We start from the raw sequence: 25,764 nt of genomic DNA on the forward strand, positions 1-25,764 counted from the left end.
CACACGGGGTGGACTAAGCACAGGCTCAGGGTTCAGTAGGATTCCCCCCACTTCTTAGTTTCACAATCTGGGGCATATTGTTTAACCTCTGCAATGCTCAATGTTCCCATCTGTAAATTGAGCCCAGTGATACCCGACTCTCAAGTTTCTCACAAAAGATAGAACAAGACAGCTTAGGTATAGGAACTCATAGAGAGAAGCAGCTCAAGTTGCAGATTGTACGATGACAACTAACTCTCTCTGAGCACCTCCCATGCATAGGTGCTGCAGGGCAGGTATTTTTCAAGGCAGTTGACATAGTTCATTTCAATGAAATTTCAAAACAACTTTATGTGGTAGGTGTGGATATAACCTTCATGGTACAGATAAGGAAACAGAGGCACAGCGAGGTGAAGGAACGTGTTCAAGATGACTCAGTGGCTCAGGGGAGGAATGTGGACTTGTAACCAGGCCATCAGTCCCAGAGCTTCACTTTTAATTACCTTGATGAGGAGGAAGCTGATTAGATCTGAGCCTCCTGATCTGGACTCATTGCTCCTCCTTGGGTCTGGCCTCTATAAAGTCTGATAGAGTCGGTCTCTAGTATCACTCCTGACATACGGACAACCTCCAGGCTTGACACACTATGGACTGAAAACACCCTAAAAACAAATCCCTGGGTCTTTTTAAAAAGTCACTCCCCAGCCTCATTAATTCTACAGGCTTGACACTCCATATGTAAAATGTCCTTTGACTAAAGGATGCCAACACATGGTTGTGCTAAATGACGAATTTGTGCACCCATTCTTGTGCTGGTGGAGAGAAAATATTTTGACCACCCCCAGTATAATGGCACCTAGGCGTTCCAGAAAGAGTGTCACCAAGGACACACACTACCGCCATGCTACAGACTGCTTTTAAACAGCCTCTTGTCTATTTAGAAGTAGATGGCTTCTGAATTATTAATTCAGTGAGACAAATAATTATGTCATACTGCAACCTGGCAGGGCGCATCATCTTGTCATGACAGCTGCTGCTCCAGGCGCCTCTGCTGTACAGAAAATTGAAGAAGAATCACCAAATTCAATTTCAACTTAGTTAAGCATGTTGGACCAAATCACAGAAATGAAAAGGTGTGTGTTTAATTTAGTTTCTTTTCTGTGCTCACTGTATTAGTAAGGAAGATCATAGTGCTCTAGGCTCTAACTGTAAAATACACCACTAACAGCAGAGAAAAGAGGATAGGGGCACGGATCCTTAGGGATAAGGATAACAATAAGAAGTCAGAAGACACACGGTGAGGGCCCAGGAAGTTGGAAAGTCTCCATAAAGTTTAGGATCAGTCCCTTTTCTCAACTGCCCCCTCTGCAGGGGTTCCTAAGCTGGGCTTTATCTGACCTGTGAACCCTCCGGATAACACAAATACATATTCACATAACGCGTATCCATAGGGAATGCCTATAACATCTACCAGCTTGTTTCAAATCCCTGAAGGGTCACACCATATATACTCTGTTATCTACAGTCTATGCTAAGTAACCCCCATTGGTTTGGCCCCTCCTGTGAACCTGATGAGTCCTCCCACCCTCCTCCCTACCTAATCCAGCACCCAGCTGCTCTCCCTACCTCCTTCCTTGTCCCCTTATCTCCTACAGCCTTGCCTTGCCTGGCCTTTGCCCTGTGCGAGGGACATTTTTCCACCTTCCATTTGCCAAACTGTAGCTCACCCATCACTCCAACAGCCCTTCAGAGAATCTTTCTTACAAAATAACATCTCCAACTAGGTAGAAACTGCTATTCCAATTCCCCCTGCCCAGTCAGCATGAGGAACAACATCATAAATCACTGTTCTCCCCTCCCTATCCCCCTGCCAACACCCCGGAAGGTCTGTGATAATTCCTAGACAGCACGGAATACAACCCTTTGCATGCACTTACAGTTTCCATCCCATGGATCCCTGCCTTAGTGGATTCTTACAAACAAAACTACACAAATACACAGGGTTACAATAATCATTAATTATTACAATTAACTGAGCACTCTCCACATGTAACTGTTGTAAATGTTTGCACATTTAATATTTAATTTAGTCCTTACAGTCCATCCATGAATTTATTCATCAAGCAAACATTTATTAAGTACCTCCTGTGTGCCAGATACTATTTGAGGTATTGAGGATACAGCACTGAAGCAAAATGGAAAAAAAAAAAAAATTTCTATCTTTACAAGCTTAGATGTTAGTGGGTGTAGATTGAATATAAATAAATCAATAAGTAAATATTTAGCAGCTAGAGGGTGACAGGTTCCAGGGAGGAAAATGCAGCCCAGTAATGAAATGCCAAGTCCTGAGACAAAGGCCTCACTGATGAGGTGAGCAGAGAGGAAGAAGCTCAGACCCAAGAAAAAGCCAAGTGTAAGGGTCCTGAGGAAGATGCTGGCTTGTGCGAAGAACAGCAAGGACAATGTGGCTGGAGCAAAAGTGGGATTTGTACTGTCTCCAATTTACATTCAGAGAAACCGAGATTTACGAGAGCGAAGTCGGTTGAATGGCACTGCCCCTATCAAAATATGTCCTAACCCCCAGAACCCACAACGGAATTATCCTTGAAAGAGCATCTCTGCAGATGTAATTAAACTAAGAATCTGAAAATGAGAGCATCCTGGATTATGGGGCTGGCCCCTAAGTCCACTGGCAAGCGTCCTTCTAAGGGAGAGAAGAGGAGAAGACAGAGAAGGCAATAATGGAGCCCCGGGGATGCTGACAGACACCAGAAGCTGAAGGAGGTGAGGAAGGATTCTCTCTAGAGCCTCCAGAGGGAGGGGCCCCAAAGACACCTTGATTTCAGACTTCTGGCCTTCAGACTGGAAGAGAACACATTTCTGCAGTTTGCAGCCACTCAATCTGTGGTCCTTGATTCCAGCATCCCCAAAAGCTGATCCAGAGAAGTTAGATAAAGTGCCCAAAGCCACAGAGCTCTTTGGGTGGACAAGCTAGATTTTGAATCCTAGCAATGGGACATCAGGGTGCCCTTAGGGCCATTCGGCCATCTGCTGTCCTTGACACACACTAGTGAATATACTGACTCTTATGTCCATGGGGCACACACTCTATCACTTACTGGGCCTCCAGCATTAAGCATCTGGCCTTGGCTCCCTGGCTTTGCCTGGTTCACCCTTAGAACTACCAAACCTTTCCTGAAATTTGATATGGGCTGCCAGGTATAGCTGTCTCTCATTATAAGGACAGGATTCTCTGGCTTATTTCATTATTTGCACCAAGCAGACAGCACTGGAGTCAGGCTTAAAGGATCACCACAGCATCACTGTGATAGGGCCTGAGGGGATGGCTTCTGAGCCTCTCGTTCCCCAGGAGTCCTGTGTGAGTGGAAAGAGGCACGCTTTCATCTACGAGAGGCAGCCTGGTTACTTATACCTCTGCCAATTTCCACTGAGCACCAAATTAGGTTTTGGACATCCTGTGCAAATGAAGGCAAGCCCCGCCGATATGAGCAATTAACCCCTAAATATTTAATAGATGCTGTGACTGCTCCCCTTCCAGGAGAGAGGCTCTGGCTGGTCCTCTGCAAACAGGTCAGATAAAGAAGCAGCCAGGTTCACAGATACTCATGCCCCAGAGCCCTCTGCTCCAAGACTCCAGAGACCCTCAGGACAGGCGCTGAGATGAAAGACACCACCAAGTGAATGGCCTTTTGTGACCGTGTTCTCTCCAGTGTTTACAAATGACAGAGTAAACAGGATAGACACACAGCCCTCTTGAAGCCCACGGATGCAATAAGCAGAGCATGAAGTGCCGACTCAGAGAGGCTGATGAAACTCACTGGGGCCCTGTGTGACTGCCCGCAGCATGGCTGGAATAGTGAACTTGCATGTGAGGAGGTGTATGCAAGAGTGAGTGTGTGGTGTCTCCTGTCCAGAGAAACTGTCAGGTTCGTGGCTTCCTTAAAGCCCTCTCTGGCTTAACCCACTCACATCCTTCTCCCCATCCCAGGTCCTTGTCAGGGCTGATTTATTCAGCAGGTACAGAGACATAGAGCCTAGGGTTCACAAAAATGCTGTCATTTCTTTTAAAGTCAAAGCCAAAGAATGAGCATGTTAGGCTGAAAACAAGTTTTAATATACAATATTAATATATTTGTTTTTACTCCAATGTAGTTGTAAAATATATTTTTAATATTATTTTATGAAAGAAGGAGTCCAGGAAGGCTAGGGACCTCAGAAGTCATCACACAGATCCAATTCTCATGTGTGTCTGTGCCCAGAAGCACAGGCTTCTCAAGAGTCACAGCAAAGGACAATGAGAAACAGTCCTTAGGCTGAGACTCACGCCAAGGCTAGCATCCTTCCTATATCAGGCTCCCTTATCCACAGTCTCCTCTTGCATCAGACATGCTCTGATCTCTCTATCTTTCATTCACATTTGTCGAGCCAAAGGAGACACAGCATGAATGCAGAAGCAACCACAATGCCAAGGAGAATGTGTGACGGGCCCCAAGCAAGATCAGCAGAGTGCTAAGGAATTCACAGATAGAGACCATAATTGCCACCGGGGCATTAAAGTGGGCATCCAGGAGGAGGAGCATCTTCTGCTCCTTTCAAAACATGCTCTCCAGCTGCTCAGTTGGTGCTTCTCACGTGAGCCCAACCAGAGAAGCTAGTGAAGGACCTCTAATCCACTTACCTCCAAAGTGAGCTCTCCGTCACGCTCCCCAGGTTGAAGTCATACAGCTTCGTCAGGATAAGTATAACCTGAGAGAGGGATGCGGAGAAGGGCACAGGAGAGGAATGAGAGGGGGAAAAAAAAGAGGAAGTCAACTTTAGTTTGTGCAACAATATTCACTGCATCTCAAATCACCCAGAGGAGGACTTAGAATTTATCCGTTGAGTTGAGGGGTATTATAGGATCAAGCATGGGGGAAAAATTATTAATTTAATGCTACCTCATAACTGGTAGCATTTATTTTAATCCTGACAGTGCTTTGCACTTGAAATAAAACGTGGCAACAGGGATTAACTGGATATCTACACTTGTTTCCCCACGTCTGTCCTCCTTCAAGGTCAGGCACAGGCTGGCTAGCTCTGTTCACTCAGATGGCCACCCAGAGATCAGAGGATGGGCTTGCCTTTGATCTAGAGATGACTCTGACTTACGGACATGGACCTAAAAGGGTAAGAAAGAACTGGGCCTGATTCTGTCTTTCTACAGAGGGGTTCAAAGAGATTTCATGTTCCCACCCCACCGCTAGCACCTCACAACCATAAAATCTTGAACAACAGGCAAGCCCAGCTGCCAACGCTCTCTGATGTCGTCTGTCTTTCTCTGTGTCCCATCCATGGAGAAAGCAGACATTAGACTCCACCAGACTCCAGGACCACTTTCCTGACTCCAGTTAAAAGAAACCCAGAAGAAAGCTGCACATGAAAAACAGCTGGACAGCCCATAATAGGGTCAGCAGTTTTCTGAAATGAACATCCATTGGCCAGACTACTCCCAGTCCCCTTAAACTTTTACAGCTGAGGACTTGGATCTCCGCCATTTCCCTGCTGCCCCCTCATGCACCTGGACAATGGCTAAGGCACAATCCCATATCTACAAGGATGCAAAGTACATGCACCTGAATCTATTTTAATCAAAACACAGGTGCCTAATATACAGCGCCTGCCTTGCCTGCACACATGATAATCCAGTTACACATAATTGTGTTTATCTAAATTTAATGCACAACTCATTTCACTTTTCTCAACTCCTTCCCATTTCACAATTTAACTTCCTTCAGTTCATTTGCACAGCAGCCATTAAACTCTTTCCAAGATAATGGATTTCTGCTACCAAGATAGGACTTTTGCATGCTAGGTATCCATTTAAGATTAAAGAAAAATAATCAGCCATTATATTGAACATTTTTATGGCATTTAACCAACTACAAGACACTCATTTTGAGATTTATTCTCATCCAGCACCCCATGGGGTCGGTCAGCACCATTTCCATCTCTTTTATGTAAACTAAGAAAAAATTAGAGGCAAGGATATGACCCCATTATGGGTCAGAGAGAGTCCCTGAAAAACCTGACTTGGAACCTTCAACTTCTCTGCAAGGTTATGACTAGAGGGTTCTTTAGGTCTCTTCCCAGATTTTGTCCTGTGATGAGGAGTCGTAGGTTGGAAAGAAACAGCCAAGCCGAGAAGAACATCAAAGACACAACTATTTTAAGAACAGTAGAATCTACCAAACCACCTGACCTATTGGTACCAAAAATGCAAGTTTATGTGGTCGACGCACAATGGGGCCAAACATACTAAAATACCAGAGTTTGGAGCAGAGAAAGGTTTACTGCTGGGCCCTGCAAGGAGACAGGTGGCTTATGCCCTAAAAACTCTGAACTCGCTAAAAGCTTTCAGCAAAGCCTAGCTTTTCTGGCAAAGGTGAAGAAAGGGTGTGGTTAGTTGTGGCAAACTTTCTGGTGTTAGATTCTTTGTTCTTGAGGTCAGGTCATGGTCAGGTAACGATGTTCCTGTAAATCTCTACCGAATGTTATTCTCTATTCTGACAAGAACGGCACAGCTTTTGCCCTCTGAGGTCCCAGTCCTGGCTAAGAGGCAGATCTCAGTTAGCGACGCCCTCAGGGCCAGGTCACCAGACCCTGCCCAGCTTTCATTGCTGAGGGAGCCAGGCACCCATAACCCAACTGGTCGTCTAGCTCCTCAGGCAACCCCAACAGCGGGGGCAGGTCCTAGACTGCATCCAATGTGGACAGCTGCTGCCATTAGGTCACAGAGGTGGAGATGGGGGAGAGGGTTCATGGTCACCTCAAGGCCTGGGATAAGGCCAATGGGTGTCCCCAGCGAGGGCTCTGGAGCCCTGTGGGACACAGCTCCCAGGCTGTTCCCTGGGACCCCCCAGCTTCCCTGCTGACCCCCAACCAGGAGCGCTGGCAGGCACTATCGGAGAAGGCTGGATCCAACTCTTACCTCACTCTCCACCTGACAACCACCATTCCACTGACAGTTGGCTGAATGACCCACTAACAGTCACTCACTGACAACTGGCCACTTGTGGGTGGGGCCCACTGTGGTGCTAACCAATGGCTGAGTAGAACCACCAAGAGTCGCTCATTGACAGTTGCTTGCTTGGGGGAGGGGCAAACTGCAGTGCTGACCAATGGCTAAGCGGGACCTCTAATTGCCACTCTAAGCTCCCACAGGTCTTCTGGTAATTAGATAACTAACGGTTGCCTGGTAATGGGTCTTGAGGTAATGGCAACCAGAAGCAGCCTTGTGCTAAGGGCCGCACACGCCCCCACTCTATTACACTATTAGCACAGCACAAAAGCAAGGAGCATGTACCCTATGCAAAGTATTGCACTCCATGCCTTTCCCGTTTGCTTCCTCATTTGTTAAATTCAGGGGCTAATGGAGACAGGACTTGTCCAAACCTTCTCCAACCAAATGCCTAGCAATGTGCCAATAATTCCTATTTGTTAAATCAATTCAAATGCATACACACCAGATTTCTCTTCATTTTACTGCTTTCATTGACTAAATCATTCTTTCACAGTCACTAGGTAAAAACATGAGTGGCTATGTGTAGACCATCCCAAATTCTGGAGAAACTCAAAACTACGTTCTTCTAGAAACAGGTCAGAGCCCCCTTTAGTGTCTGCCTGAGCAAGTCAGACTACTTTAGTGTCTTCCGATATCAAGCTTTCTGGGGCACCAAGCAATTTCCCGGAGAAGGCAATGGCACCCACTCCAGTACTCTTGCCTGGAAAATCCCATGGATGGAGGAGCCTGGAAGGCTGCAGTCCATGGGGTCGCTGAGGGTCGGACACGACTGAGTGACTTCACTTTCACTTTTCACTTTCATGCATTGGAGAAGGAAATGGCAACCCACTCCAGTGTTCTTGCCTGGAGAGTCCCAGGGACGGGGAAGCCTGGTGGGCTGCCATCTATGGGGTCACACAGAGTCGGACACGACTGAAGTGACTTAGCATAAGCAATTTCCAAAAAGTGCAAAGCCCATAAGGGGAGAAAAAAGAGATGTTGAGGGTTAGAGTCCTACTACTTAATACAAGGTCTAACAAACAACTGGATCTGAGAGCCCTTCTGAGAGCCCAGAGCTGTTCTCATTCTATCAGCATTTTTACCCAGTGCTTAGACCACAGTGGCAGACTTTATTCTGGGGGCTCCAGAATCACTGCAGAGGGTGCCTGCAGCCATGAAATTAAAAGACGCTTACTCCTTGGAAGGAAAGTTACGACCAACCTAGATAGCATATTGAAAAGCAGAGACATTACTTTGCCAACAAAGGTCCGTCTAGTCAAGGCTATGGTTTTTCCAGTGGTCATGTATGGATGTGAGAGTTGGACTGTGAAGAAAGCTGAGCACCGAAGAATTGATGCTTTTGAACTGTGGTGTTGGAGAAGACTCTAGAGAGTTCCCTGGACTGCAAGGAGATCCAACCAGCCCATTCTGAAGGAGATCAGCCCTGGGATTTCTTTGGAAGGAATGATGCTAAAGCTGAAACTCCAGTACTTTGGCCACTTCATGCGAAGAGTTGACTCATTGGAAAAGACTCTGATGCTGGGAGGGATTTGGGGCAGGAGGAGAAGGGGACAACAGAGGATGAGATGACTGGATAGCATCACTGACTCGATGAACGTGAATCTGAGTGAACTCCAGGAGTTGGTGATGGACAGGGAGGCGTGGCGTGCTGCAATTCATGGGGTCGCAAAGAGGTGGACACGACTGAGCGACTGAACTGAATTGAACTAGACCACTCTCCTTCCCTCCCTCCATCTTCTCAGTCTTTATTATGTTTCTTACATATCTCATTTCTTTTTGGTGTCTGCTTCTCGGAGGATCCAAATAAATACATCCTTACACAACTCCATGAATTTTACTTCTGCCTTCATAATAGATAGTTTCAATTTTGCTCTTAATACACATACGTTTTTGGTTAGAAGCCTTTACTGGATCCTCTGCCTAAGGATGAAATCCAGATTCCTTACCTGGTATGTAAGGCACCCCATAGTCTGACCCACATACTGTCTCCAGGCACTTTTCCATGGATATCAAGAAACTGCCCTCTGCTTTAACAATCCAAGTTCCCAAGGTGCTGCAGATAAGGAATCCATTCTCACGTCTCTGCTTTCGTTCTTTCCAGCTGTCTTGTGGTGTCATTGCCTGTGAACAGTCCTTTCATTACTGCCTGAATATGTCTACCTTTGTTCAAGAAACAGCTCAGGATCCATCTCCCTCAAGTAGCCTGAAGTCCTATTACATTCAAAATTGCATTACATAATTTGCCACAAAGTTAAACACTATCTAGATAGCTTCTGGATGTCACAGGATCTGCCTTCTCAGCTCAATTCTGAACACCGTGAGGCAGGCTTCACGTTTTCTACTCCTGTCTCCAAAGAGACAGGCTCAGTACATCAAAGGTTCCCAAAGATCATTATTTTTGAGTCAGTGGAAGATAATGGTATCTTAGCTGTAAAGCATAGTCTTCAGAAGGGGATGGTTCAATCCAGTCTATTATCCCTGTTTTACAGATGAGGAAACAGACAAAGAGAGACAAAATGACTCAAGTTAAAGTTCCAACAATGTGTGGCCTTGGTCAAGGGCCCAGAGCACTGTTCCTCCCACATTATGAGAAAAGTTGGAGCCTAACTGTCACTGGGGAGCCTGCTAAATGAAGATTCCCTGCAAGTGTGACTTGGTGAGTCTTGGGGAGGACCCAGAAATCTTCCTGTGGCTATTAGAGGACCAAGCTTTGAGAAAGACTCCATCACACCATGATTCCTCTCCCAAGTTTGGGCTACAGTGACATTGCCTTCCAGTGTGGTGGATTCCTGATCTAGAAAAGCATTCCTGCCTTTAAACTGAGCTGAATTTTACAAAGAAAACAGGTCATAGGAGATGCATGAGGAGGATGCTTCCCAACAAAATCACCCAGGCATTCCTTCAGAGGAAAGGTCCAAACAGAGAATTAGGACCAGAAGCTTCCTTTCCCCTGGAGCCGGCATAGAAGGACAAGAATAAAGTTACCAAGAGATGATAATGTAGCCTTTAGCCCAAGATATCCTGTGCCTAGCAAAGAAAACCAAGACTGAAAGAAAGCCCGCCAAACCCTTGCTTCTCTCACCAATCAAAGCCTTCCAAAGGCTCTGAGAAGGGAATTATCAGGGAAGAAAACTGAAAGCAGATGCAGAAAACCCACTAACAAGCCCCAGGGTACCTGGGAGAGGACTCAGATCAGAAAGAAGTGAGTGTGACCAAAGAATCACCAGTGGATAGATGAAGAAGGATGGAGGAGCTAGCCTGGGGTCCACAGCAAAGCTTGACATGACTCCTCTCCAGCAGATGTCCCCAGATGAGAGGTGCCAGTCCAATTCAAAGAAGAAAAAGCAGGGACCAAAGATTAACTGAACCATTACTATGTGCTAAATATTACACTGGGTGCTTCTCAATTCTCACAACAAACTGTCGAGACTGAGAAGATATAATATAGTTAGCACTCCATTTTACAGATGAGGAAAGTGAGCCCTAAGAGTTAAGCAGTCTGCTCCCCAATGTGCACAGCTAGCAAGAGACCAAGTCAGCATTCCCACCCAGGACTATGAGACTCTGCCATCCATGCTTCTTCTGCTCTAATACAATGCATCCTCCATTTAGCAAATGTTTATGTGAGCTTTCTGTGTGCAAGGCAATGAGCAGGCAAAGTGAACGGAGAAAAACACATTCCTGCCCTCAAAGAGTTTATCACTCAATCATGAATTCCACAAATATTTACTGAGCTCCTCTCATGTGAATTAGACACCTGCTGAACTCAGGGAATCAGAGAAAGATCCAGAGCTCAAGGCCCACAGATGAAAGTAATTTTTGTTTTCTTTGCTTTTGGAGAAAGAAATAGGAAACAGAGATGTGTAATGAAATGACAAGACAAATTGTTGAGAGACCCAGGTTTGTCAAATATGCTTTGTCAAGGGAGGGGACATATGTATACCTATGGCTGATTCATGTTGAGGTTTGACAGAAAACAACAAAATTCTATAAAGCAATTATCCTTCAATAAAAAAATAAATTAAAAAAAAATGTCCTTTGTGACCAACAGGCTACAATGCTAGGGGAATTTTAGACAGAGGAGAAATTCAAATAAATTGGAATTATTCATGAGTAAATAGCACCTCTCTCTTAATATAAGCCACACACATACAGACACACACAGAGTAGTAAAGCCACCTAAATAAAAGCTCCTGTGTACATAGGAGCTTTAAGGCTCATATAACCTTAAGGCACATATAACCTTAAATTAGCATCAGACACAATCTCCGGAAGAACATTTGCTCATACATCTCTTATAGTTTTTATCAATTTGGATTAATGTGACATCTCCATATGTCTCATCTGTTAGATTGTGACCTCTTTGAGGTCACAAGTCAGGTCTCATTCAATTTTGCATCCCCAATGCCTAGCATACCACCTGACACATGGCAGGTGCTATCCAAGGTCCGGCAAATGAATTATAAATGAATGACAATAAAAGGAGGGATGAGAAGATAAATGTATCTGAGAGGTACAGATAATGTGCTATAAGAGTTGAAAGGAGGAAGCAATTAAATCAGAAAATGTGGTCAGCAAAGTCTTCATGAGGGAAAGATTATATGATTTAATCTAATCTTAGATTAAAGATTATATGAACTCAAAGTATCAAGAATTTGGATATAGAGAAATGAAGTTCACTCCCTTGCTTGTCTGGCCTCTCTCTTTATTTCCCTGTCCCTCTCTTTCTTTCCTTCATGTTTTAATTGGACAGCAGTAGATAGAAGAAAGCAGGGTGGTAAGATGCCATTTTAACCCTGCTTGGTGGAAAAGACAGCATGAAGGTAGAGCTGAATGGGCCATTAGAGGCAAGAGCAGTCATGTGTTGAGTGCAATGTCAGGGGGGCACCAGCCACTTGGAGACACAGTCAAGCTGCACAAAGGTGGGAAAGACGGGACAAAGGATGATAGAATCATGCATGAGGGACAGAGGAAGTCCAACCTACCACCAACTACGGGTTGATAAAGTTTGATAAAAATGAAGAGGGTGTTTACATAGAGGGACTATACTATAACAAGACTTACTATGTATAAACACATAACATATATAATATTAATATATAATGTATATTAGATGACTAAAGTATAACAAGAGACTTATTGTGTATGTGTGTGTATATGTATACACACATATTATATATATACATACATATATATATACTTGTATGTGTATATATATATATATATATATGTTGCTGTTGTTTAGTCACTAAGTCATGTCCAACTCTTTGTGACCCTGTGAACCGCAGCCTGCCAGGCTCCTCTGTCCATGGGATTCTCCAGGCAAAAATACTGAGACTCATATAATTAGTTGACCATAAGGAACATGGCTTGCCTCTGACAAAATCAATTGGTGCTGCCCTTGCTGACCATCCACCCCCCATCTCCTTGTCTCTAGGAATCTAATGACTTCTACTGCCCCCAGATGCTCAGACCAGCCCTCAGCCAACTACTTGGTCTTTGGATACACAGAGTGCCAGTAACTAATGTCTTTATTTGTCACATCCCCTCTCCCTTTCATTCTTCTATTCCTACCTATGCCAAACACAACATAAGATTCTTGGTGATAAAGTGATCAGAAGAGAAATGGCTCTTCCTTTCGTAAGATCACATATTTCATGAAGCCAGGACCCACTGGGTCCAGCCGTCTGCCTCCTGGATGGGGCTCTCCTGGCAGCGTGGAAAGAGCACTTACAACTAGAGGGCTGCACTCAACACCCAGTCTCACCATATGCTACTGGGCGAGCCTGAGCAACTTATTTACGTTTTCAGAATCTGTTCCAATTTCCTAAAATGGGGATAATGATTCTCCTTCCCCTGCCAACCTCACAGGGTTTTTGAATCAAATCAAATAAGGAAAGTTGACCTGCTTTAGAAGCTGTACTATGCAAATATGAGTTATTAGTATGATAATTATTCTTCAGGAGGCAAGGCTTCCAAGTTATCCTTATTTGATGGGGGAGAAGGAGGATTCAGACACTAGAGTTGCTAAGCTCCCTCTGAAAAATACCCACACGTTCTAGACCCCAGTTGTGATACAGGAGGCTACAAATCAGACGTGGTGTGTTCTCTGGGCTCCTCTACTCAGCTTCAGCTTCAGCTTCAGAAGGAAGGCAGGAAGCCCCGGGGGAGTCCTGTCCTCTGAAAGGATAATGCATAATCTGCAAATTCATAAATCACTGGGACGCTCTCGCCCGTGAGCACATTCAGTGAAGTGAGGACCTTTAATGCCTGTAAAATTTTACTCTGAAGGAAAATTACTTTAGTTCATTAAACCTTCCTGAAACCTTGGTGTCTTTAAATCCATCAGGTTCTATACATGCCCCCTGAAGTTCCCCTCATGTCTCACCACCACATTCCTGCCCCTACCTGATAGTTCTTTGTTTCCAGCCAATTAAAATAGGGACCATGGCCTTTAGTGAAAGTGATCGACAGTGGTAATGTAGTAGGATGCTAAAACCTACTCCTCAGGGACTGTACACAAGAGTATATTTTTCAGTCTCAGCAGTGTCTAAATCCTGGAGTCCTCATCCCAATTCATGGGGCACTCCCCCCAGGGAACAGAAATTGAGTATTTGTAGTCCACAGCTGATGCTGGGAAAGATTGAGGGCAGGAGGCAAAGAGGGTGACAGAGGATGAGATGGTTGGATGGCATCATTGACTCAATGGACATGTGTTTGAACAGTGCAGGTTTGATGCACGATACTGGATGCTTGGGGTTGGTGCACTGGGATGACTCAGATGGATGGTACGGGGAGGGAGGAGGGAGGAGGGTTCAGGATGGGGAACACGTGTATACCTGTGGCGGATTCATGTTGATATATGGCAAAACCAATACAATATTGTAAAGTTAAACAATTTTTTTAAAAAGGGAAAAAATGAAAAAAAAGAAAAGAAAGAAAAAAAAATGAAAAAAAAAAAAGAAAGAACCTCAGCATGACCCCTGATCCCACCCTCATCGCACATACAGCAAACAAACACAAAATCTTCTGAAATGTATGATAGTCCACTGAATCATCCAATTTCTGATTCTCACAATTTTTTCATTCACCCACTAAGCAAATATGCATGGAATGTTTCCCACTGGCCAAGGGCTATGGGTTCAGCAGTGAGGAAAACAAACCAGCTTCTCTGCCCTCAGAGAGCTTACATTCTGGCAAGGAAGATAAACAAACAGGTAGGTAAGTAACACAGTAGTCAGATGATGGTGAGTGTTAAGGGGTGGGGGTGGGGAGGGGCAGGCGGATAAACAAAAGGAGAAGAGCAAGTCCTAACATGCAGGGTAGTTCAGGGCTATGCAGCTGCAGCAGAATAAAAGGAGCCCAGGAAAACTATGAAAAACTGACACTCGAGCAAAATCCTGAATGAGATGAGGGATGAAGCCATGTAAGAGACAACAAATGCAAAGATGCTGAGGCCTTTCATATTCAATCAACATCAAGAGGACCAATGAGGATGGAGCTGAGAGACAAGGGAGAGCAGAAGGAGATGAAGTCCGGGAGATCTGGGGAGGCTTAGATCTTGCTGGGACTTGTGAAGGACTGTGAAGATCCTGGCTCTTACTGAGTGAGACGAGGAGCTACTGGAGGATTATGTCAGAGGACTTCAGTGTTCACAGGGTGGCTCCGGTTGTGGTGTTAAGAAAGGCAGGGTGGGGGAAAATGCGAATTTGGATTGTGTTGTAACCATCCAGGTGAAAATGGCCCAAGCAAGCATGGACAGGAAAAGAAACATGGTGTGAACATACTTTGAAGGTAAAGCCAGGAAGATTTGGTGAAAATTTGGATATGGGGTGTGAATAAAAGAGAAGAGTCCAAAATGACCTTCAGATTTGGGACTAAGTAACTGGAAGCATAGAGGTGCCATTTTATGAGATGAAGACTACAGCAGAAGGAGGTTGGGAGGAAAGTTGAGATGTTTAGTTTTGGACATTAAGTTTGAGATGCCTAAGAGAATTCAAGTGGATGAGTCAAATAGCTGGATTAATGAGTCTGGAGTTCAGGGCAGAGAGTCCAGGCTAAAAATATCAATATGGGAGTTGTCAGTGATTCAGTTCAGTTCAGTTCAGTTGCTCAGTTGTGTCCAAACTCCTTGCGACCCCATGGACTGCAGCACGTCAGGCCTCCCTGTCCATCACCAACTCCCGGAGTTTACTCAAACTCATGTCCATCGAGTCAGTGATGCCATCCAACCATCTCATCCTCTGTTTTCCCCTTCTCCTCCCACCTTCAATCTTTCCCAGCATCAGGGTCTTTTCCAATGAGTCAGTTCTTCGCATTAGGTGGCCAAAGTATTGGAGTTTCAGCTTCAGCATCAGTCCCTCCAATGAATATTCAGTACTGATCTCCTTTAGGATGGACTGGTTGGATCTCCTTGCAGTCCAAGGGACTCTCAAGAGTCTTCTCCAACACCACAGTTCAAAAGCATCAATTCTTTGGCCCTCAGCTTTCTTTATAGTCCAACTCTCACATCCATATATGACTACTGGAAAAAACATAGCTTTGACTAGATGGACCTTTGCTGGCAAAGTAATCTCTGCTTTATAATATGTTGTCTAAGTTGGTCATAACTAGGTTGTCAGTGATTAGATGGTATTTAAAGACATGAGACTAGGTTAGATTGCCAGGACATGGAGTTTGAATAGAGAGATGAAGATTGAAAGTTGGGGCATTTCAGCATTTAGAGATTAGGGAAATGAAGAAGGGAAACCAGTATGTGCTTTAAACCTTTTGAAATTGGCACAGTGAGTATCTGTGTCCTGTATGAATATTCACCAAATGGAACTTACTACAGAAGAATCTCTCAATAAGTAGATGGAACAAGATGGCCTTCTGTTGAAGCCAGTAAGCCTTTCTCTCCAAAATGCCCCCATCTGCTCCATGGGCTCTTTTGTACAGTGGCTACTGTGGCAGAGATAGAACCTTTGCCTACATTTGCCATGTACTGGTGGCTCAGACAGTAAAGAATCTGCCTGCAATCTGGGAGGCCTGGGTTCCATATCAGGGTTGGGAAGATCCCCTGGAGAGGGGAACAGCTACCCACTCCAGTATTCTTGCCTGGAGAATTCCATGGACAGAGAAGTCTGGCAGGCTATAGTACATGGGGTCACAAAGAGTCGGACACAACTGAGCAACTTTCACTTCACTTTCCCCTCGCCAAAGCTGACACAGGCATCACTACTGCTGAGTCCCCAACCTGACAACCTCAGAAACCAACACTCAATATGGCACCTGGTGGCAAGTTGACTGCACCATCTCACTCCTATCACATAGAGGAAGCAATTTCTTCTCCTTGAACTTGCTTTTCTTTGCCTGCAGTGAATATACTAGAATCAAAATTTTTAAATTTCTGAGCACCTTACTCACTCTCATGGATTCCCACACAATTGCATCTAACAAAGGAACGCATTTCCCAGCAAATGAAGTGTGGTCATGGACATGTTGATGGAATCTGCTGGTCTTCCTGCAAATTTCATCAGCCAGAAGCAGCTGACCTGATACACTGATTGAATGGACTTTCAAAGATTCAACAGCAAGTCCTAGCTGGAAGCCAGCACTGTGTGAGGTTGTGGTGCTATCTTCTAGGATGTGAATGTAACTAGAAAATAAACCAAAATTCGGATACAAAGGTTTGAGAACCAAGGGACAAAAGTGGGAGTGTTCCTCTCATTGTTCCTCGACATAAACCATCACAGCATGTTTTATTCATGTCCCCACAACTTTTGGCTCTGTCAATTAATTAACAGAGAACACCTGTCCCATTGAACTGGAAGCTGAACTGAATACTCAGCAACTTTGAGCTTCACGTGCTACCAGTGAACCAACAGGAAAAGAGGAGGCTACTTACAAACGGGATGAAGATGCACACTTACAGTAGCTAAAGGCGTGAACTGTGCTGCTGTGTCCTCTCGGCCCAGCCCACTTTCCTGCCTAATTATAGAACATAACCAGGACCCTGAGAACTGTATTTCTAAGACCCTCCTGTCATGTGGCTTCTGATTCTGCCATGGGGCTAGGGGTACTTGCGCGGACATGCAGACAAAGGAGAAGCTACTCCCTGCACACTTCTGTAGGCAACAGGACACCAGCAGCAACACTGGGTCCCAGTGACATGTGAGGCAGGTTCCTGGGCCCTCCTTGTGCAGCTCAGCATACCCACAGGAATCTCAGTGGGAGAGACCCTTGGCCTTCTGCACTGCTCTTCTTCCTCCCGGGCAGGGGGGTTAATAGTTTCTGCAGAGTTGAGCAACTACATTTTCTCCTTCTTGCTCCTCCAGTCTTGCTGGTACACTTGCAATCAATTCCTGTATTTGATGACTTCTCTCTAGAAATACCTAGAGTCAGGGACCCTCACTGACACAGAATGGGCTTCGAGCTTAGAGGGAACTCAGGGGAGTGTGTGTTCTGGAAGCCATGCAAAGAATGGGTTTCAAGAAGGAAGGAGTGATCGGCCATGTGAAATGCTGCTGACACCTCATGTGCAAGGAAAATGAACCACTGGATTAGCTACTAGTTGACTTCAGGGGCCTTCAAAATAACTAGTTGACTTAAGTTCTCCCCCTTCTTACATCCTTACACCAGAATGACCTTTCTAAAGTAGAGGCTGAATTCCATTGCCTATACATTGTCAAACGATCTATAGTGGCTCCAGGCCGCCTTTCAGATCAAATTCCCCAGCACAGCATAAAAGGTCTTTCTCAACTTGGCCCCAATTGACATTGTAACCCCCCTGTAGAGCCACTTTCCCAAAACAACATCTAACTTCTAGCCACATCAGAATACCCATGTTTCTCCCTGTTCCATGCTCCCACACATTCACACAAGCTCTTTTCCGTCTTCTGAAAGCTCTTCTCTCACTCTTCACCCGAGGATCTTTTTCTTCAAGGCCTAGCTCAAATACCATCAACACTCTGATGTCTTACCTGTCCTGCAAGACAGAACAGATCTCTGCTCCCATCCATGCTCCTTTGCCTTGTTGCACATACTTCCAACTATGCTACTCACAGTGGGTTATAATTGTCTATTTGCATAGGTATCTCCACCATAAGGGTATGTGCTCCTTGAGGACAGACATCATTTTTCTCATCATTGTACTACAAGAGTATTATCACACTCTTCATTAGCATGCTGCCTATTAGCCAACAGAGATATGATGCATTCAGTGAATTCAAGTGTTGCCATAGGCATTCAAAGGAGGAGAAAATGAGTCTGGACTGGGGTGATCAAGATGTCCTCATAACGGATGAGAGGCATAAGTAAGGTCATAATAGATGAGTGGAAGTGGACATTCCCAGATGTCTTCTTTCTAGAGTATCTCATGTAGTTTTTCAAAGGTATCTTTTTCCTGGATAAATTAGTCTGCCAAGTCTCCCCAAAAGGAAGAATTCAAAGCGACTGTGAAAGAACTTCAAGAAGGTCCAGAGGATAAAACAAAAGGAACACAAAGCCAAGGAGGGAAGATTGTGAAAGCAACCTTCCTATATGGCTGCATGAAGTTGTTTGTTTTTTTTTTTTTAGACTTTTTTGATGTGGACCATTAAAAAATCTTTATTGAATTTGTTACAATATTTCTTCTGTTTTATGGTTTGGTTTTTTTGGTCATGAGTCATATGGGATCTTAACCCCCAAACCAGGAATTGAAGACTCACCCCCTGCATGGGAAGACAAAGTCTTAACCAGTGGACCACCAGGGATATCCCTGTGACTAAATTAAGTTTTAGTGCGATTTTACTCTCTAGGGATTTCTAAAGATGACAAAGATACATACCTATACCTGACTGGATGTAAATGAAAAAAAAACAGTATGTCTACAGCCAGAAACATGACTGAGTAATTTAGACAAGAGAAGAACAAACACAGAAAAGGTAGCAGTGGCAATGCTAGTATATCCTGAGCACCTACAAAATGCCAAGCGCTGTGCTTGTGTTCTGTGTGCATTACACAGGTAATGAGCATAACCACAGTGAAGAGCAGATATCACCATCCACATAGTCCAGATGAAGAAACTGTCCAGGCCATGCTGCTGGGGAGAGGTAGGAGTCAGCACCCAAACACAGGTTTGTCTATTCCTATATGATCCAAGAAAGGGATACAAGATAGAGAAATTAATAGACATTAGGAGAAGGCAATGGCACCCCACTCCAGTACTCTCACCTGGGAAATCCCATGGACAGAGGAACCTGGTAGGTTACAGTCCATGGGGTCGAGAACAGTCGGACACGACTGAGTGACTTCACTTTCACTTTTCACTTTCATGCATTGGAGAAGGCAATAGCAACCTACTCCAGTGTTCTTGCTTGGAGAATCCCAGGGGAGCCTGGTGAGCTGCTGTCTATGAGGTCGCGCAGAGTCGGACACGACTGACGTGACTTAGCATTAGTCATCCCTAATTAAAATGGGACCATTGTTAAGAAAGCACTTTGCAGCATGTGGCAGCTGAACAAGGCAAGTGGCAGATCAAGGAAGCAGAATGCAGCATTGTTGAAACTAGGAGCTTGTGAAAAATGGCTGTTGAGTAGTGGGAGGTTGTCCTGGTTTTGTGTAACGAGCCATTAAAAATGAATTAAAAATCCATTCACTTTCATTTCCTAAGAGACATTGAAAAGGAAGGAGACAGCCATCTCTTAGAAATGATTTAGGTAGCATGCAGCCCAGTAAGGGGGTGGGGCAAAATGACCCCAGAATTCTCTGCCAATGTCCGTATTTCATGATGAGAGATCACCAGAACTAGAGTTCATTAGCTCAAAGTGTACCATTAACTAGGACTCTGAGCTCATACCTTCCTACATGTCCATCACTCCTTCCATCCAACCACCACCAGCACCACTCTCATGAGGAAGCCAAGGGCAGCAACAGGTGTAAACAGACGAAAGATGAAACCATGGCTCCAAAGCCATTGGCGTGAATACAGAGGAAAATATAAGCAATCTGTTACCTTGGTAATAGACCAAAAGCTCTGACCCAGACAGTCTTAGTGTAGAGTTCAGGCTCTGCCATTTACTCTCTGTGTGACCTAAGGCAAGTAGCTTGCCCCATGGAGTCTCAGTGTCCTTATCTGGACAATGAAGCCAGTATCATTCCCTTCACTGGATTGATGTGAGGATTAGAATTATGTTCCAGGCACATGGTCAGGCCTCAGTACACATTAGGTTCATCTCTGAGCAAACCAGGTCATTTGCCCACCCGAGTAGGAAAATGGCATGCCCCAAAATGGAACATGTCACTTCTTTAGTGATGACAACTTGAAGCTCAGAAAATAAACAGCAATTTCACCAGGCCTCTCACTGATGTAGAGATGAAAGCCTGGAGCACTCCCTGGGTGCTGGTGCTTACTTTGAGTGGACATGCATTGAAAGCCTCAGCAATGGGAAGATCACAGGCCCATCAAGTCCATTTTGCCTACTGTGTGATCCTACCCACTTGTCACTTTCCATTTCAGAGTCTGTCTCTGCTTTTCCTGCCTACAGGAATGCACACTCCCCTTCCTCCCACCATTCCTGTCAAGGGGCATCATTCCCTCTTAGAGCTCAGGAACTGAAAGAGCTTTCAGCCAAACCATTGTAGCTGCTGAATCAAGGGGATTTTCAAGGGATAAGAAAGTCCCCAGATTGGAAGTAGCTAACAGCCCAAGAGACCCAGAGTAGGGACTTGACTAGACTGTAAAATGCCTCAGGGCAACACAATGGTCTGTCCTATTTTTCACAATATCTTCAGCACTGGGACAGTACCTGACACGTCCCAGATTCCCCATATAGAAGTGTGGAATGAATGACCTACCATCTAATCCCATATCTGATATTTCTCACAACCTATCTCCTACTCAACCTGACACATCACTACATAGTCTCTCATGGTCAATGTGCGCATGTGCAGTTGCTCAGTTGTGTCCAACACTTTGTGATCCCAGGAACTGTAGCCCTCCAGACTCCTCTGTCCATGGGATTATCCAGGCAAGAATACTGGAGTGGGTTGCCATTTTCCTCCTTCAGGGGATCTTCCCAACCCAGAGATCAAACTTGCACCTCCTGTGGCTTCTGCATTGGCAGGCAGATTCTTTACCACTTGGGAAGCCCTCTTATGGTCAGTGTACCATACTAAATGCTGTGGAGGATGTAGGGCTGAAGGACACAATGTTCCTGACACTTTTAGTGCAACCGGAGATACACATTTATACAACCACCTTCAGTGAAAGTTGCAACCACTCTGACTTGCACCTGGTTTTAAGTCATTTCACCTTTTGTCTCATGGGAGTCTCACACTAAACCTGCAAGGTTGATATGTGATAGAAATGAGTGATTTCCTAACAGGGATGATGTAGAGGATTATCCTGTGTGAAAATTTTTACAAGAATACTATTTGGACTGGCTTAATTTAGTAGGTGAAGAAGGCAATGAACTTTTCAGGCTAAGGATAAGCATGGGAAGATTCAATTGGGCTGAAATTTCCTGTCATGTTCCAGGCTTGGGGTGGGAATTTGCAGGGCAGGGGGTCTGCTGAGGTTAGGGCCTCAGGTGTGTGGAGAAGAAGATGGAGACCCAGGTTGGAGTCAGACAACAATTCTTTTAACTACTAGGTATGTAAGTTTCCAATTGGATGTAACACATTATTACAAACAAAGTAGCTTCAGTTCAGTTCAGTTCAGTCGCTCAGTTGTGTCCGACTCTTTGCGACCCCGTGAATCGCAGCACGCCAGGCCTCCCTGTCCATCACCAACTCCCGGAGTTCACTCAGACTCACGTCCATCGAGTCAGTGATGCCATCCAGCCATCTCATCCTCTGTCGTCCCCTTCTCCTCCTGCCCCCAATCCCTCCCAGCATCAGAGTCTTTTCCAATGAGTCAACTCTTCGCATGAGGTGGCCAAAGTACTGAAGTTTCAGCTTTAGAATCATTCCTTCCAAAGAAATCCCAGGGCTGATCTCCTTCAGAATGGACTGGTTGGATCTCCTTGCAGTCCAAGGGACTCTCAAGAGTCACAACATAAATGTATTATCTTACAGCTTGGGAAATCAGAAGTCCAAAATGGGTTTCAATGACTAAAACCAAGGTGTTGGCAGGGCTGTATTCCTATATCCCTTCTGGAGGTTCTAAGGGAGAATCTGTTTTCTTGCCTTTTCCAGGTTCTGGAGGTTATATGTGTTCCTTGGCTCCTGGTCCCCGTCCATCTTCAAAGGCAGCTATGACTGGTTGAGTCTCACATTGCATCACTCTCACTCTGACTCTTCTTCCTCCTTCTCCCCATTGAAGGATCCTTCTGATTACATTAGACCCAACCAGATAACCCAGGATACTCACTTCATCTTTTACTCAACTGATTACAGCCGTATTTCCATCTACTGTCCTAACTCCCCTTTGCTATGTAATCCAAGGTCCCAGGGATTAAGATATGGATATCTTTGGGGAGGACACTATTCTGCCTAGTACATCAGGTTAAAGAGTTCCAACTCTTCTCAGGAAATAACACACAAATGTCTACTGTGCTTGAGCAGGTGAAAAAATCAGTTGGCACCTGCATTTTGGAAACCAAACAGTCAGGAATATGAAGGGTAAATCAGTGAAGATGAAAAACAGAAAGTCAGGTGAGAAGGATATCACAATATAAGAGATAAGAGAATTGAACTAAGACAATGGTGATAGAAAAGGAAAGAGGGAAAGTAGTGGGTGGGAGCCCTAGCAAAATTGTTGCTAAAAATTGCAAACAGAGCACAATAAAAAAGCATCGAGTCATAGATACCTCTGATGTTTTCAAGAAGTTAATGTGCTTCATTTTCATTCAAAGGCTTGGGCTTGAAATCCAGCTCCAGCACTTTCAGGAGGACCATCTAATATGTTCCCACGGCCTAACCCTCTCATGCCCCTGCTTGGTTGAATGGGTTTTCAGCTTAGTTCCCTGCACCTATGCATTCTCTCTTTGTTGGCAACAAGTTTATGACCAATTTGTTCCTTCTGCCTCACCTTTTTCTTGCTCATCTGCCTAGGGGACTGAAGGGCATGTTTGTTCATTACTATCTGCTCAATGCCCGAGCTTCTGAGAATCTTCTTCCCTCAATTAACATTTCCTGGCCTCACTCACACGGCTGGTTATCTCTTGAGCTTCTTTGGCAGACTGCTTGCCTGGATCTTACCCATGGGTTGTCAAGAGAATGGACCATAGCAGTCAAATACCAAGACCTAACACTATAGCATTTGTGAGGTGGGAAATGAGGAGGGGCTGTTGATTTTAATCCATTCAAGCTCCTGGACAAGCACTTGATCAAAACCCCAGCATTCTAAATCATATAGTAAAAGGATCATCCACTCAGGAAAGAGAATGCTCATAAATCCCAGACATTAGAGGTAAAAAATATTTAGGGTATAATCAGGGCCATGCCAGACCCAGAGAAGAATTGTTCTCTTCCAGTCTCCTGTAGTGGTCAACATTCCTCTAGCAGCCAAACCAATATTCCCACTAGAAAGTTATCTGGATTGCCTAAAATAACACCAGCCTGGACTTCGTCTCCATATAACACCTTGGAAAGGAGCAGAACCTCCAACGGCTGATGGTGGATGATTTAAGAGCCCTCTTGTGTGTAGCCTAGGACATAATAACAAAGAACACACAATTTATTTGTATTGATTCACCAGCACACATTTGATCATATCTCCTTGTCATTCCTTTGGCTAAGAATCCATGGCCACAGTCCTGAGAAATTTATCTTTCACAAAATATCTCTGTAAAAAAATAAGTTCCTCACATATCTTAGCTACAGCAGAAGAGTCAGGTCAGAGCTGGCTTGCCAAGGAAAAGCGAAAAAGGAGCCAGCAGCCTCCTTGTGTGCTGACCCTGTTCTAAACAATCTTCCTCCCACACACAAGGTGTGCTTGAAAATTAAAGCTTCAGTTCTGGGACAGGGACCATCAGATACACAAACAGATATCAGTGCCAGATCAGATTATTGCTCTAGAAGCACAAGGAGCACAGAGGAATGGGTTGGACCTTGAGACAAAGAGAAAGAATGCAAAATAAGGAGCAGAAACAAGTCTGGACCCCATGTGAGACTCAGGCAGCATGAAAGTGCCCAGATATTCAGCACTACTTTCGCATAAGCTTGAATGAAGGTTATTCATCCAAATAATCTTGTGGTGGTGGTTTAGTTGCTCATGTCCAGCTCTTTTGCAACCCCATGGACTGTGGCCCTCCAGGCTCCTCTGTCCATGGGATTGCCCAGGGCAAAATACTGGAGTGGGTTGCCATTTTCTTCTTGAGGGGATCTTCCTAGCCCAAGGATCAAACCCCAGTCTCCTGCATTGCAGGTGGATTCTTTACTGACTGAGCCACCAGGGAAGCCCCTGCTTTGGAAGATTATTCCTTCCAAATGATGTTTTGCTAAGCACCTACTATGTGCCTGGTTCTGCTCCACAAGCTGGAATAGGTTACACACAGTTGTTTGTTTGTTTGTTTGTTTGTTTGTTTTTCCTCCAGAGACTCTCAATCTAGTGGAAGGGGGTAAAAAGGCAAGTAAGCATTTTATTTAATGTGATTTCTAGTGTACTACTTATTGCACTAACTCAAAAAATTCTGTGACTCATAATTCCACGGTGCAGTGGCTCTTCTTACTCCAGAATACAACAAAAAATCCTGGGAAAAATAAAGAGAAATGGCATGCATTTTAACAAGATTGAGCAACCTGTGTGGACACAGGGATCTTTAAACTTGAAGTGGAATATGTTGAACGGATATCTAGAAGGAAGCCATTTGCTACAGATGGCTTTATCTCATTGTAGGATTTCTTCTTCAGCCTATTCAGCTGCCCTCAGCATTAATAACACTGACTGCTGCTGCTGCTGCTGCTGCTAAGTCGCGTCAGTCATGTCCGACTCTGTGCGACCCCATAGACGGCAGCCCAACAGGCTCCTCTGTCCCTGCGTAGCCCCAAAAGAAACAGAAATCCTTTCTGCTGTCACCAACAACATGCATGTATCCTTCTCTCCCTGTCAGCATCCCCTTACCTACCCTCAAGTGTCAGCTCCAACCTCACCCCCAGCAGAGAGCCATCCCTCCTTACCCCAGTCCCCACTCATCTCTCCATCAATGGTCAACATATTTCCCAGGATCTCTCATCCTACATGTTTATCTTACAATTTGACCTCAACACTCCTATTGAGTGGTAGAGGGAGTTCATGTCCCTCCCTTGAAAGCAGACCTATCTTTGTTATTACCTTAACCAACAGAGTAGAGGGGAAGTGGTGCTAAGTGACCTCCAAGAGCAGGCATCGGCCGCCAGCTCTGAGCGGGGACATCTTCAGAGCCTGCAACCTCCCCTTTTGGGCCAGCCTCAGTTCTGGCTCCTTCCCGTGGAGGTTTCAGACAAGGTTTACCTAGTGCCCTGTCAAAACCCTTGACCCACAGAATCATGAACGTAGTCTGTTCATGAACATGTTTTCCTTTTGCACTACTAAATTTTGGGGTGGTTTTTCATGCAGAAAAAGTGCCTGGAACACATGCATAAACCACGTGCAGCATTTAAGGCTTCCAGTCATTATGCATGTGGAACTAGTTTTCTAATGACTTAAGTTATGTAGATCTAATTTCCATAAATAGAATGTAAACTCATTGAGAGAACAGATTAAGACCCTATCAGCCAACTTCCAATGGGTACACTAAATACCACCTGCCCTAAAACATGTT

General features: G+C 44.8%; 1 protein-coding gene across 1 annotated transcript in view; it reads right to left on the reverse strand.

Annotated features, from left to right (window-relative positions):
• The window catches only part of SORCS3 (sortilin related VPS10 domain containing receptor 3), a 632,329-nt gene that overhangs the window by 433,763 nt on the left and 172,802 nt on the right, over nucleotides 1-25,764 (reverse strand). The window contains exon 2 of the mRNA XM_070363359.1: nucleotides 4,679-4,746. Within this exon, the coding sequence (XP_070219460.1) occupies nucleotides 4,679-4,746 (68 nt within the window). The remainder of the gene's footprint in view (nucleotides 1-4,678; nucleotides 4,747-25,764) is intronic.

The sequence above is a fragment of the Bos mutus genome, chromosome 26 (genome assembly GCF_027580195.1).
Source record: "Bos mutus isolate GX-2022 chromosome 26, NWIPB_WYAK_1.1, whole genome shotgun sequence".
NCBI lineage: Eukaryota > Metazoa > Chordata > Mammalia > Artiodactyla > Bovidae > Bos > Bos mutus.